Here is a 15,080-nt window from a genome sequence, read left to right on the forward strand (position 1 = left end):
GGTTCAATAAATGTTATTTATTAAGATGATGTTCAGGATAATAATCGTTATTATGACCACAAAGAAGAGAATGATAGAAAATGTAGCACATCCCAATATTTGTTACAGTAATATCTAGCTGATAAAAACAAAGTACACAGTTCTAAATGCACCAGCATGGAAATATGTCCATAAAACAAGTCGAGTGAAAAAAGATATTAGCAACTCAACCATTTTTGTGCTGCACCAGTGATAAGTCAATTGGGGTTACTAACTCCTTTATTACAAAGTGTTGGGCATTTTTAAGTCTTGGTTTTGTAGAACTGTGAATTAACCAGATAACAGATCTGTAATGAGGTGATACTAATTCAGAAATGGTTATTTTGATGAAGGCAAAGAAGAGAAAGAGAATACTTATTGAGTAAGGAAGGAAGGACTTCAATTAAGTAGAAAACATGAGATGGCTGAAAGGAAGCAAAGAGCACTCGTTAGGAAGGAGAAGCAGGAAACAAGACACGACAAATCGTTTCCAACCACAACCACCACACCACCACAAAAACAAAACAAAGAATACGTGGTAGGTAAAAAAGATCAACACTGCCGTATTGTCAAGTACCCCAGGAGTACTGAGAATCATTCCCCTGCTAATGTAGAGCAATAGGTCAACAGCCCCACAAACAAGACTTCATAATAGCCTTTTTCAATAAACAAAAGTTAATGTTTGATTCCAAACAATGGGTAGTTCAGTCTTTATTGTCCCAGTCCAGCTGGGTCAACTGGGGTCTCCTATCCAGTGTCTTCTCTGCTTAAATGGGAAACCTTAAGAGGAAAAGTGAGAGGGAATTTTGTGTATTAACTTTCTCCCCTTTGTTCTTTATTATTTCCCTGTTCTTTCCCTGAAGTTTAGAACCCCAGTGGATTCTTATGCTCTTGATAATCTCATTTGGATACAGCCCTAGGTTGAGTAAAAAAATAAATTTTAGAAAACCATGTAGGGTTTTAAATTTTTAGTTTTCTAATTAACCTTAAAATAGCAAGTTTCATTAACAATCTCACTCACAATGTTTTAATTTTTCTCTCTCCAGCCCCTCTTTTAAATTGTTGATAAATTACGAACATTTGGTTTTGAACCCCTGAGCAAAGTAAAAATTCTTTTGTAGTCACAAATTAACATTTCTAGGTGAGTGTGATGGCTCAGTGTGGATGGCTCAGCACCTGACTCTTGATTTCGGCTCAGGTTATGATCCGAGGGTTCTGGGATCAAGCCCTGCTTTGGGCTCCATGCTAAGCCTGGAGCCTGCTTAAGATTCTCTCTCTCTCTCTCTCTCTCTCTCTCTCTTTCTCTTCTCCTTCTCTTCCTCCTCCTCCTCCTTCTTCTTCTTCTTCTTCTTCTTCTTCTTCTTCTTCTCTTTCTTCTTCTTTTTCTTCTTCTTCTTCTTCTCTTTCCCCCCTCATCCTGCTCTCTCTCTCTCAAAAAAAAAAAAAAAGTCTAATTTTTATTTAAATATATTATGTTTCCTAAAAAAAAATGTGGACACAGATTTTCTTACCAATGCAGTATTAGGAGTTCAGCACATTGGTGAAAATGAGGCACATACTTAATTACTACTATACAATATTCAAGGTATTTAGAACAAGAAAAATCACTATAATCACAGAATACAAAACTGAATAAAAACTGACTCTTCAAATCAATTACAAATCAGATTAGGGAAGTATTAACATATGGCTAAGATATGACCAAGGAGAAGGCCCAAGTCTTGATGTTTTCAATGATTTCCAAGGAGAATGTGACAATGAGCATAGAACTATGGGCTCCCACAGACATAGACAAAGGCATTAATAATAATCTATGGAAATCTGTTGGATTTACAGAAGCCTAAATGTTACCTGCCTGGATGGAGAATCTCCAAGTGTCCTGCCATGTGTATTTTAAAAACAGAGAAATATAAAAATAGGAGCACTTGGGTGGCTCAGTGGGTTAAGAGTCTGACTCTGGACTTCGGCTCAGGTCATGACCTCATGGTTTGTGAGCTCAAGCTCCATGTAGGGCTCTGTGCTGTCAGCATGGAGCCTGCTTGGAATTCTCTCTCTCCATCTCTCTCTGCGTCTCCCCCACTTGTGCTTGCTCTCTCTCTCTCAAAATGAATAAATAAACTTAAAAAAAAAGAAATACATTGGGGTGCCTGGGTGGCTCAGTCGGTTAAGCATCCTGCTCATGATATCAGCTCAGGTCCTGCTCTCGTGGGCCGTGAGATCAAGCCCCACATGCAGGCTCTTTCGCTCGCAGGGTGGAGCCTTCTTGGGATTCTCTCTCTATATATATATCTCTGTCCCTCCCTAGCTCTCTGTCCCTTTCAAAAATAAATAAACATTAAATAAAAAAAGAAATACAAAAATAAATAAAACATAATAGGTGATTCTTATAAGCATCTAAATTTAAGAGTCACTGAACCTAGACTACTATTTTGCACGTGGGAAAAAGGATATAGATAGCACTCATTAACCAAAGGTCAATAATGCAGACACATGGATGGACAAGGGGAGAGAAGACCAGTGATAAATACAAATTCTTTAGTGATTAGGGCACAAAGGGGATAAAACTGAAAATATACATAAATTATAGGAATATGATTAGCTTGTATTATCATAACAAATATTTGAACTTAAAATGGGAATTCACACTATGAATGGGGATTCATAGTCCTATAACAATTTCTAGGAATATGATTAGCTTGTTTTATCTTGAAATAGTCGAATGAACTTCAAAATGGGGATAAAGCAGAATTTATCATCGCCCTTAAGTATAATCTAAGTAAAAGTTCTACATGAAGTATGTCACCCTTGTAACATTAATTAATATCCTCTCCCTATTTCATGACTGAGTTGAACTTATAATTTAAAAAATACCATGGTAGTACAAAATTTACATAATCTTCTCTCTCTAGAGAGGAAATGAGAATTCAGTGACATGAAACAGAAAATCATTACAGGTAAAAGGAATTCCAGTGTGTGAGAGAGAGCTGCTCAGATACTCAGAAGGGACAAGAAGTTACAGGAGTCAATTGTCAGCTCTTCACTTGTTTATGGAGTTCAGCAAAAAAAAAAAAAAAAAAAACTTCCGCTAAGGTCATGATCTTACAGTTCACGGGCTCGAGCCCCGCATTGGGCTCTGTGCTGACAGCATGGAGCCTGGAGCCTGCTTCAGATTCTGTGTCGCCCTTTCACTGACCCTCCTCTGCTCTGTCTCTCAAAAATGAATAAATGGTAAAAAAAATTGTTAAATATATATGTATATGTTTCAAGAGTACAGAATTTCTTTCTTGCAGATTCAGTTGAGGTCCTGTCTTAGAACTCAGATGCTAGTACTCTGAGGAAGAAACTCCTTCCTGAGTTGAGGCCAAGTTTGAGTAAAAATAGCTATCATTTAATCAGTGTGTGACATGCACAGTTGTTGAATGAAATAATTTAAAATCATACCAACAGACACCTGGGCTTTATTATAATAGCACATTTTTCCCCTCTGGCATTTAAAAGACATGCTCTAATAGGGATAGAGTTTGAAATCATGCATTTTCACAAATGGACTATTAGCATGACACTGAGAGACACTGCCAAATGAAAATGGCATCAACCCAGCTTGCAATACACATCTCTTTCATTTCTCCCTAGGAAGCTCTTTGCACACAGATGAGCACACACCATGATTTAACAAGTAGTGAGTTCCTTATTTTCCTTTCCTTCTTTTTGTAATATCTTCTTCCTACCACTTTTTAAAAATGTTATCCTTTTCAGTGGAAAGAGAATTTGTAGACAACAGAACTCTCCAAGAGAAACTTCAAATGAAAACTGCCTCCACATGTTAAAAATAAAAAAATAAAACAAAAGTTCTCCTCTACTCCAGAAAAGAAAACAAAAACATATGTATCTGAGGCATCATTGTTTGTTTTCATTTTCCCAATGGTCATACTTCTAAGCTTTATCCTAAGATTCTCACAAAAACTCAACTGTGTTTGAGGAACCACTCTGGCTTGTATCTATATTCCTATTTCTTGATAGGTTCTAAGAATAAGCTGATAAAGAAAAGTGAAAAAAAAAGAAGTGTGAAACCATCTAAGACTTCATCTAGAATTGCCCGTAATATTTCACCTTTGTAATTTTTCCTCCTCCTGGAGAGGTATTTATTCAATGGATGGATTAGTCTCTCAAAGAAGCAATTAGGATACATACTTCTTAAAGGTATTGAAACTGGATTAGGCAAAGTCCTAGAGAAATTCTGACAAGGATCCTGGGACTGGTAAGTGAAGAGGTTAGCTGATCTTGCTCTGGTTAATTCCACGCAGGACAAAGAACAAAATATGGCATTCACACAATCATCAAGGATTTTATGGACTGCTAAAAGATTCACATCTAAAGGATTCATATTTTTTAATGGTTAATTATCTAAACAGACACTCAACTGCAAATTTCATTTAACCTTCATATTTCCCCTAATCCAAATGTAATATCAATGTACACTTACAAGAGCGTAATCACAAACATGTAAAGAGTAGGATTTTAAACTAAAAGTGAAACTATAGAGAGCAAAATTGAATGGGAAAAAACTCTCAAACTGTCTAACCAGAAATAAATAACACAGTGATGTAATAATCCATAGAAGAAACTGATTGGGCATCGACACTGACTCCATCATTTGAAATATCAAATATCTGTCAGTTCTTTCAACCTGGCAACAAATTTATGAAACCAAGCAGTGAGTTCCACATCTACATGCTATGTGAACAGTACAGAAAATTTACACTGGTGTTGCATTATTTGATTGTGGGCTAGTGCACGTAATACATAAGTATAATTTAGCCCAGCACTGTCTAATAGAAAATTCTGTGATGATGGAAATGTTTTAAATCTGTGCTGTCCAAAATGATAGCCCCTAGCCCATGTGGCTAGTGAGCGTGTGAAATGTGCCTGGTATGACTAAGGAACCAAATTTTCAATGTGTTTAATTAATTTAAGTTTACATGTGGCTAGTGTCTACTATATTAGATAGTGCAGCTTTATGTCAAGGAGTCTATATCAGTAACTGATAGGTCAGATCCAGTGTTAAGGCAGAAACAACCTTTATTCCCACAACTTCCACCAAAATGGCAGACTTGCGGTTCAGGAGATATGACACACTATTCCTTTTAGAAGTTTGGTATTGGGATGGAAGGATGGTCTGGGGGACTAAGAGACCTGGATTCACATTCTTCAAGCTGTCTTAACTTATGGGTTATGAGGTTGAATAAGATCACGTCAATGACAACATTATTCCTAATAATCTTCAGAGTTCCTCTATCACTGTTTTTTGTTCCCCACACTCCGGATGATTCACTGACCTCTGTCTTTGGACCCCATGTTGACAACAACCCAGAAAATGCATGCTTCTCAGAAGGGAGAAATGCTCCTTACACAACCCAATCTTTTGCCTTAGTATGTAAAGTACTTCCCCATTACAAGAATCTCACATAGTTTCTGTAATTTCTCCCCTACTGCGTCCTAGTTTCCATGGACCAAGAAGCTCCTTGGCTGAAGGGGTCTCCTGAAGCGTCGTGCTCTTCTAATTGTGACCTGACATCTGATCTGATGCTTGCACTCACCCTGACTTCACAGATTCTGCTGAGGTCTTCCACATCACTTACCTGACCACATTTTCTCTATCTTCTCTAGTGCCTACAACCAAACCCACATTCTCAGTTTGCTATTGCATAACATGACATGCAAACATGAACCCTGTCTGTAAATGAGGCTCCAAGAGCACAGGACGTGCAGTCAAAAGAGCAGAATTTGGTTGGATCACATAATGCATTATAAAATATATATTTAAAAAATGTGTCTAGAGCAAGAGAGACATCCCTGAGTTTTAATCTCATATCTACTAGGTATCTATGAACAATATATCTGACTTCTAATCTATTCTCAAATATAAAATGGGAATAGTAATTCTCTCAAGATTATACCACTAAATAAAATAATACTTCAAAAGTGCCTAAAATAGTGACCAGCATGGATACTATATAAAATAAATTTGAAACAGAAGAGAAGGAAATGAATTAACAAACAATAAAATAGTGTCAAGAACCCAGGGATAAGGTGATAAAGACCTATAGAAAGATGGTGGTCATGAAAAGAACAAGGTCGATAGATATTTTAAAGGAAGTAAAGGCCTCTAGTGATAGATAAGATAAAGGGGACCGGGAAGAGGAAGAAATCAAAGATAACTTCAAGGTAATAGGGTAGACAATGTTTAGAAAGTTAAGACAGAAATCAGGAAACTGGTATTGAAGGGCAGATTAGAAAGGGAAAACAAGATAATTTTAAATTAGATTCACAGGATTTTGGTTTTTAGATCCAATTAGTCTTTTATATATCTGTATCTGTATCTACATATTTTTAAAGAAATTCAAGCAAAGGATCACAACTTGTAACAACTTGTTAAAAAAAATCAAAGTACATTAGTGGCACTAATATACTTTATTAGGTTTAAGTATCTTTATTCCCATATAAAACAATCAGTTTCTTTCTTTTAAACTGGGATGAAAATGTAAGGTACCCCCCCCCCCAAAAATTCTTAAGGGCTCTGAGTTGCAGAAAAAGGTTTGGAAACACAGTTTTAGGAAGAAATGGAACACAGGAAGCAGTTGAAGTTCTGAGAATGGATGAGCTCACAGAATTACCATGTAGACAGAGAGAAAGAAAGGTGGTCAATAGAAATGCTAAACAGACGTCAGTGAATCACAGAGGATTCAGCGTTTTAGTCCAACCTCCTGCCTTTCTCACCTTCAAGAACAATAATAATGATGGTGATGACAATATTGACACTGAACTGCTCTTAAAATTGTCTTCCATCAGATTTCCCAATATGATCTTCCCTTTATGATCTAATTTAATCCTTAGAACACACTGTGAATAACTATTATTATGCCAAATTTTTGACTAAGAATTTAGATGTACAGAAAGCTTTGACCAAGGTCACAAAGTGATATTTAGGCTTTAAGCCGAGGTAAGTATATTCTACAGAAACACAGCTGTGATTCTCATCTAGAGTAGGACACTTTTGAGAGTTACAGAACATTAGAGGCAGACTGGAAATGTCCGGGGCAAACCAGGTTATATGGTCCCCTGGGCCATTAACCACTAAGTGATCTGCCTTGAATGTCCTAGAACCATAAATGTTAGTTCTCCTAACTCTTAGTCATTTTCCTGCATTCAATCCATTGAGAATTCTCTACTGTGTATCCTTTCTCCTTTCTTCCTTTCTGCTGACTTCTCTCACTGCAAAGTTTTCTCAGTATCCAAAATGTCTTGAATTCGACCTCATATTCTTGGCTTCTTATATTCCCAAACAAACATCTTCTGTTTCAAATATTTGTTGCTGTATATTCTCACATCCGTGTCCACAGTCAATACTTATGTTCCTGTCCCACCTTTTTCCTGTTTCCTTACAATGGCTTCTTTCTCTACCCCCATTCTCTTTTAATTTTCCCTTCATGCTGCTGTCAGTCACCTTTATAAAAAACAAACAAACAAACAAACAAAAACAAAGATCCATTTCCGTGATTAAGTTCAGGGTATGGGTGAAGGGGGTCAGAAGGCACAAACTTCCAGTTAGAAAATAAGTAAGTCATGGGGATGTAATGTACAGCATGGTGATTATAGTTAATACACATACTGCATATTTGAAAGTTGCTAAGAGAGTAGATCTTAGAAGTTCTCTCACACACAAAAAATATTTTCAACTCTGTGTGGTGATGGATGTTAACTAGACTTACTGTGGTGATCATTTTGCAATATATACAAATATCAAATCGTTATGTTGTACACTTGAAACTAATATAGTGTTATATATCAATTATATCTAAAGAGAAAGAAAGAAAGAAGGAAAGAAAGAAAGAAAGATAAAAGAAAGGAAAAGAAGAGAAAAGAAAAGAAAAGAAAAGAAAAGAAAAGAAAAGAGAAGAGAAGAGAAGAAAAAAGGAAGAAAAAGAGCTTAACCACAGCTAACTTCCCCATGATTTCAGGATATTTACAGTTTTCTAGCCCCATCTCCCACTCTCTTCTGATGCTTCGGGCAGTCATCATCAATGAGGTCAGTAACCCTCCCATGTAATCTTTGCATGCCCAGGAGCAGAACAGCATTCAGTATGCCAAGGGTCCTCAAATGTTGTTTATTAAATGCTAAACCAACTCAAGGCTTCCTAATTTGTAATAGTCTTCACACAGCACTCAGCACAGCATGCTAGTCAAATAAGAGTTGAATAGAGATTCTCTACATTTATTAATTCAGCAGTGCTGCAGACCTCTTTATGGACATGCCATTGTTAAGGAATACATAGAATAATCTCTGAAAAGAGTGGCAATATGGTTTTTGCCATCCCGAGACTGAGAAAGAAAATCTATACTTCATTTTAGGCCGTAAGTATATCTTGTTACCTAAACAGATAGGTACGTTTTTCTATAGGGTAAAATCTATGAAGTCCGTCTCAAACCAACTATTTTCACAAAAACCTCACAAAGCTCAAGAAGATAGTCTTGCCTTGTACAAGTGTAAAGAAATTAATGAGTAATCGCATAGCTGTAGATATTCTATATTTGTTTTCCCCACTAATAGGGTTCTCTTTTGGCCAAGGGAGATCCTATTGTTGGGTAAACAAATGGTTCAGGAGGTTTTGACTAAAGAAATGTTTTAAAGTGATTTCCCTTTTGTTTATGTTGTCACTGCTCAAATGATACTGAGAGATAGAGAGATAGCCCCCAGGAAATGTCTACCCAGGCCTCCCCCACTAAAACCCAATATTTATGGTGGGAATGAGAAATGCTATCTGCCTGCTTAGACAGTAATGTTATGTTATTCTGCCCCACTGTGCAAGAAAGTTCTATGATAATTAGAAAACATTGGACTCTCATGCCAAAAATTGACCTCCTGTACAGCAGGAGAGAATAAACAAAGAAGTAACAAACATAAATTAATTAATCAATTAATTCATTAGTGGATTTTTTTTTTATCTCAGAGTTCTGTGTGACCTATAAACAAAAAAGTAATCAGAAAAAACAATGTCAATATTAATATGCTTTAAATTCTGAAGGGACATGTCAACCCAAATAAATTATCTTTAAACAAAAGAAGTCAACATTATAACCTCACCTGTTTTCATTAGGCTCATAGACAGTATTTGGCTTAGTCATTAAAAACCAGGCTGCAGGAGGGGCATCTGGGTGGCTCTGTTGGTTAAGTCTCCCACTTTGGCTCAGATCAGGTTCTCACAGTTTGTGAGTTCAAGCCCCACATCGGGCTCTGTACTAACAGCTCAGAGCCTGGAGCCTACTTCAATTCTGTCTCTCCCTCTCTCTCTGCCCCTCCCCCGCTCACACTCTGTCTCTGTCTCTGTCTCTCAAAAAAAGAAAGAAAGAAACATTAAAAAAAAATTTTTAAAACAAAAATAAAACAAAACAACAACAAAAAAACAGGCTGCAGGGGAAAGACTGCCAACTCGAACCCCAGGCTCTATAACTGACAAGTTCTAAGAACTTGACCAAATCACTCTACCTCAGTTTGTTCATCTTTAAAAAGCACATAATAATAACGTATACCTCATATGTCATTGTGGACATTTAAAAAATCAATTAGAGCATGGAACAGCGTCAAGGACAATAGCACACTGTCAGTACATGTCAGCTATTATTATATACACAACAGGGTCTGGAGAGCTGTCTAACTTAGTGGGGAATTATATCAAATGCATTTTATTGCGTTAATAAGCTAAACCACTTATCCCAAAACACATTTGAGGGAATAATAATGAGCTTCTTATCTACCCAAAAGCAAAGGCAAAAAAAAAAAAAAAAAATGAAAAGTCAGAAAATCACTAACCATTGAGCCAGTAGTGCTCTGAAATGTCAGTTCTGATGTAATGGTGGTCGTGAGTAGGCCCAAGGGACCGCGTGAATGCGGTATCTTTGCCAAGGAAATCAGAAGCTGTTCCAGAGTAGAGGTACTCATCTGAGAGGGAGAAGAGAATACATAGGACTATTAAGCATACAGCAGCAGATACTGTTTGCAATATACTACATTCAGTGCATGAACAGGAGACATTTATTGCTTAGCAGGAGAAGATACACTGTGTCATAAGTATCATGTTCAAATTCTGAAAAATTTGCATGGTCATAGAAAATATAACTCCATGAACTTTGCAAGCTGACGCTAGACTCCTGAATATAAAAATGGCCAAAGATTTCCGAATTAATCATTGCAAGTGCATGCGCTTCACTTATGAATAAGCTCTTCCTTCTTTTCCCTCTCCCCCCAAATAGTTCAAGGGTACGTCATAATTAGGAGTTTGTCTTTGTAGCAACACATGCAAAAAATATTAAAAAGCAAATGCCATAATGAAGAATGGATTGTGTAATTAGTATTTACTTAACCGGCACAACCCCAATGACCACAACTTTTCTGTGCCTAACCTCTGCTGAAAGGGAGCTTTCAGCACTGAAGTCATTCTTTGTAATTATAACATGTTGCATTCCTTGGAACTAATCACATCTCTAATGGCTCTGATAAACAGGAATCCCTGAAAAGGCAAAGATGTGGCTATTACGGCATACCAAACTTCTTTGTCCTGTTATTTATGTAAAATGCATATCCATGTTTTACCGGAGACTGAGAAGTGGGGGGTAGGGAGGCAGAGGAGAAAGGAGAGGAGAGAAGAAAGAGGTCTGGGGAGGAAGAAGGGAAGGAGAAAGCTGGGAAGGAGGGGAGGGAGAAAGAACAGAAAGCAGAGATGGGGGAAAAGGGGGAACAGCAAGGATTGGGGCAGAGAAGCGGAGGGGGTAGGGGTTAGTGTTCCCTAATGCCAGTCAGCATTTGGAGGGGGAGAGAGAAGAATGCTGTCCCTACAGCACAAAATCCTGCCCCTTTGACAGCTAAGCCTCTATTCGAGAAACCTTTGTAGTCAACAATGTTCAGTACACCTAACAGACCAAAATTAAAAAAAAAAAAAAAAGCTAATCTCTACAGAGGATTTAGATTTTTAAACGATTAAATATAAGAAGAACTAAAGACGTTTTATCACTAAAATCCAATTTTCCACAGAAACATTATCTTTAAAATTCTGCCTTCCTATAAGTGGTTGACAGAGTTCCTAAATCCTCTGATTATATCCATCTAAATTATCTTCTAATGAGCTATTTGAGTCAACCAATCTAATAATGACAAGCGTCAATTTCGAAAGGGAAAAATGTAAAACAAAACAAAACACAAAAGAGAGAAATCCAGTTAGGTAAAGTAAATGTAGATACGATACTACTTTCATCTCTTAAAGCATTCCCCTAAAATACACGGTAAATAACAATATTTCATTGTGGGACACGTTTTTAAAAATGGAAGAGCAGAAATACCAACATCAACAAAGACATTACCTGGTAAGAGTAAAGGAAACAAACCATTCATTTCAAACATATAACACTGTGGATATCTGAACATTTTGTCAGGAAAAAAAATGGTATGTTTCAACCTAAAAATTTTATCTGTCTATCCAGGCTTTAAAACTGTCTTCTTTGTACTTAAATCACTTAGGGATTTGTAAGGTGGGGGGGGTCACCAATGCCTACAATCCATTGTTTTTATTAAGGATCTGTCAGCCCCACTTGACAGATCAGAATCCCAAATCATCTATCTCCCTTTCTGAGGATAATGACTGAACATTAGTCATACAATTTTCAAAACACACAAAAACACACACGCTTTCACTTCAAAGGAAGATCACTAGTCCTCACTAGGTGAAAATTAAAATGCCATGGTGCTTCACTCTTATCGTCTATTCAAACATTTGATAGACAAGTTAAATAAAAAGAGAGCAAAGTCATGAACGAAACCGAGACAAAAGGAGTCCTTATAATGGTTAAAATTCAGAGGTCGTGCCGACATTCCTCTGAACAGACTTCAGACCACACGGTACTGCCTTCTTTAAACAGGATAGTCACCTCTCAAGTTGAATTTATGATGTAGACAAAGCGAGAGAAGATTGAATATGTTCACAAACATTTTGCATTTCCATGAATACAATCAAGTTAGGGTGAAATTGGAAGAAAAAGTCTTACAACATTCTATCATCTGTATTCTATATTATCTGTATTCTACCGTTTGTTTTATTAATTTATCCACTATATCTTATTATTAATTCTTCCACTCAATTCTTCAACATATTTTGTATTTTATCATGTTTAAAGAATTGCTAAATTTAACTTCCAAAGTAAGCCAAACAGGACATAGTGTAGTATAAGAAAATCTGCCATCTAAATACAGAATTATAGAACAAGTAAGTACGTGTCATTTGCATTAAAAAGAATTCAACCAGAAGTTCACTTAAAAACTGTGCAGAGGGGTGTCTGGGAGGCTCAACTGGTTAAGCGTCAAACTCTTGACTTTGGCTCAGGTCATGATCTCACGGTTCATCTCATGGTTTGTGGGTTCCCAAGCACAGCCCTACTTGGGATTCTCTCACATGCTCTCTTTCTCTCTCTCTCAAAATAAATAAATACACATTTAAAAAAATAATAAAAGTAAATAAAAACTGTGTAGAAATGAAAGATTGCTGGGGCCTCACCTAAGGATAAGGATGCTAAATATAGAGACTTGGCACTAAAATACTGTAACCAAATAGCCAGTGAAAGAGTAATCCAAAATAATCTTTAATGCAGCAAGAAACTGTGGTTTAATCTACACATACCTTTTCAGAAAATCACCTAAAAGCAAGAACAGCCTGCCGTTGCTCTTACCTGTCATTACCGAAGCAAAAGGCTGCTGAGGATCAAAAGGACACTTCAGTCTGCCAGACTCCAAATTATGTGTGTCTAGTTTGAATATAACTTCCTGTTATGAGAAATATTAACACAAGTGAGATTTTTTAAAACAGCAGAATCAGCAAGAAGATAGGAGATAAGAACTAAACTCTAACTCATTAATTCAACAAAAACTGATTGAATATAGCATGTGCATCAGGCTGTGCTCCTTAACTCTTTAGCAAATATTATTTCTGGCATGGCTCAATTCCCATGGCTTGGTCTGTGTTTGCCCAAAGTAGTAATGATAATACTGAATTAATTTTTCAATCGGAAGTGGTAATGTAATCAATTCACTACGTCTGGACCGCTCTCATTATCAAAATCACCATCAAGCATACATATTTCTTAAGCCTCAAAACAAATTCACTGAGGCTAATAAGCTAATTTCCTCATTTAAGAAATGAATTTATGGGGAGCCCGCCTGGCTCAGTCAGTGAAGCATGCAACTCTTGATCTCAGGATCATGAGTTCAAGCCCCACGTTGGGTGTATAGAGATTACTTTTAAAAAGAAAAAAAAAGGAAGAAATTAATTTACTATAATAATTATAGTTTCATTACTATTGCAGTTTGTTTACTCAAGCATCTGCAACTATAGCAAAATAAGCTTGTGACATTTTGTGATTTTAGAGACATAAAAGCATTCTAAGACAGGGAGTACATTTACAGAGCTGTTGATACATGTGGGCCAAAAAAAAAAAAAAAAACCCTGTTGTAGTATTTTCACTATTATGAAAACACTGTACACATTAAAACCACATAGTTATTTTGGCTGAAATATCTATTTTTATAATAGTGGCCACAGACAGAATGACATTGGCAGACTTTTAATATTCAGGAAAAAACAACATCTTAAGTTGAACTTTCCAAGAAAAATATGAATGTATAATGAATATGGCCCCATGAGTTTGAGTGTTTCATAACAATGACAACACTACCATCCAGCAGAAAGGCTGACTCACCCCACATATGCACTAGTTAGAGAATCTCAGCATTTCAGACATTTTCTCTAGAGGGTGTATCTACCAAGTTATATCAGAACACACATGTAATAAGAAAGGAATATTTAAAACTACTTATCTAGAAAGTAAGCAAGGAAGCAAAAAGGATGGAGGAAATTGGATTATTTGTTGTGTGATGCCGTCATTTCAGATTTGTGTATTTCTTCTGAACGGAACCAATAGTAATTACCTCCTAATTAAAAAAATAGTGGTAGCAATTTATTTTTTTATTTTTTATTTTTTTATTAATTTTTTTTTTTCAACGTTTATTTATTTTTGGGACAGAGAGAGACAGAGCATGAACGGGGGAGGGGCAGAGAGAGAGGGAGACACAGAATCGGAAACAGGCTCCAGGCTCTGAGCCATCAGCCCAGAGCCTGACGCGGGGCTAGAACTCACGGACCGCGAGATCGTGACCTGGCTGAAGTCGGACGCTTAACCGACTGCGCCACCCAGGCGCCCCAAGTGGTAGCAATTTAAATAGCATGATTGTCAAATGCTATTTCATCATTTTAAGTAAATACACTTTAATGCAAACAGGAAAAGTCCCTGCTGTTAATAGGTATTAACCATGGGCCAGGAAATTTATGTACATTATCTCACTGAATCCTCACCATAAGCTGAAGGACATAGCTACTTTAAGAGTTCCAGCTTTACCAGTGGAATACTGAGGCTAGAAGGGGTTAAGTATCTTGTTCTGTATCATATAGTAGTAAGAGGCAAAGAACTCTCAAGGTTGTCCCCAAAATTCATGCTGTTAACTAATTTCATCTAAGAATTTCAAACCCGTGGATTTAAAAACGTGTTGAAATCAACTTGTAGACCCACCGTGACCGTGTAATATGATCAAATCCAAGTATGTTTGGTTAAAACAGGCCAGCTAATGACAACCTGTGATAGTGTAGCCTAAGCACGAAAAAAGTCCAGTGAGAACACATTTAGGGCATGCTTCCCAACTGGGAATGGGGCTAGAGATATGTCAGGGGGGGAAAAAAAAACAAAAACAAAAAAACAAAAAAAAAACACCTGCAGATAGTGGCTCTTATGTATGTTTAAATATCATTAAGAGCACATTATTTTCCATAGGTCAAACAGAACTGTAGACCCTAAAGCCTATAATGGGATATTGTAATGGGACAGGAAGTAAACTGAATCCTGGTGTGCCAGAAGATTATAGTAAAAAGGTAAGAAAGAAAAACCAAGAAAACCAGAGAGTGGCACAGTTA

The 15,080-nt window shown here is 36.8% G+C and overlaps 1 protein-coding gene across 9 annotated transcripts in view; it reads right to left on the reverse strand.

Annotated features, from left to right (window-relative positions):
* SEMA3D (semaphorin 3D) overlaps nucleotides 1–15,080 on the reverse strand; it is a 200,851-nt gene that overhangs the window by 59,211 nt on the left and 126,560 nt on the right. For all 9 annotated transcript variants that reach the window (XM_045494651.1, XM_045494650.1, XM_045494658.1 and 6 more), the window contains 2 exons: nucleotides 12,790–12,883; nucleotides 9,887–10,015 (listed from right to left, as the gene is read on the reverse strand). In XM_045494651.1, the coding sequence (XP_045350607.1) occupies nucleotides 9,887–10,015; nucleotides 12,790–12,883 (223 nt within the window). The remainder of the gene's footprint in view (nucleotides 1–9,886; nucleotides 10,016–12,789; nucleotides 12,884–15,080) is intronic.

This window comes from Leopardus geoffroyi, chromosome A2 (genome assembly GCF_018350155.1).
Source record: "Leopardus geoffroyi isolate Oge1 chromosome A2, O.geoffroyi_Oge1_pat1.0, whole genome shotgun sequence".
NCBI classification, from domain to species: Eukaryota; Metazoa; Chordata; class Mammalia; order Carnivora; family Felidae; genus Leopardus; species Leopardus geoffroyi.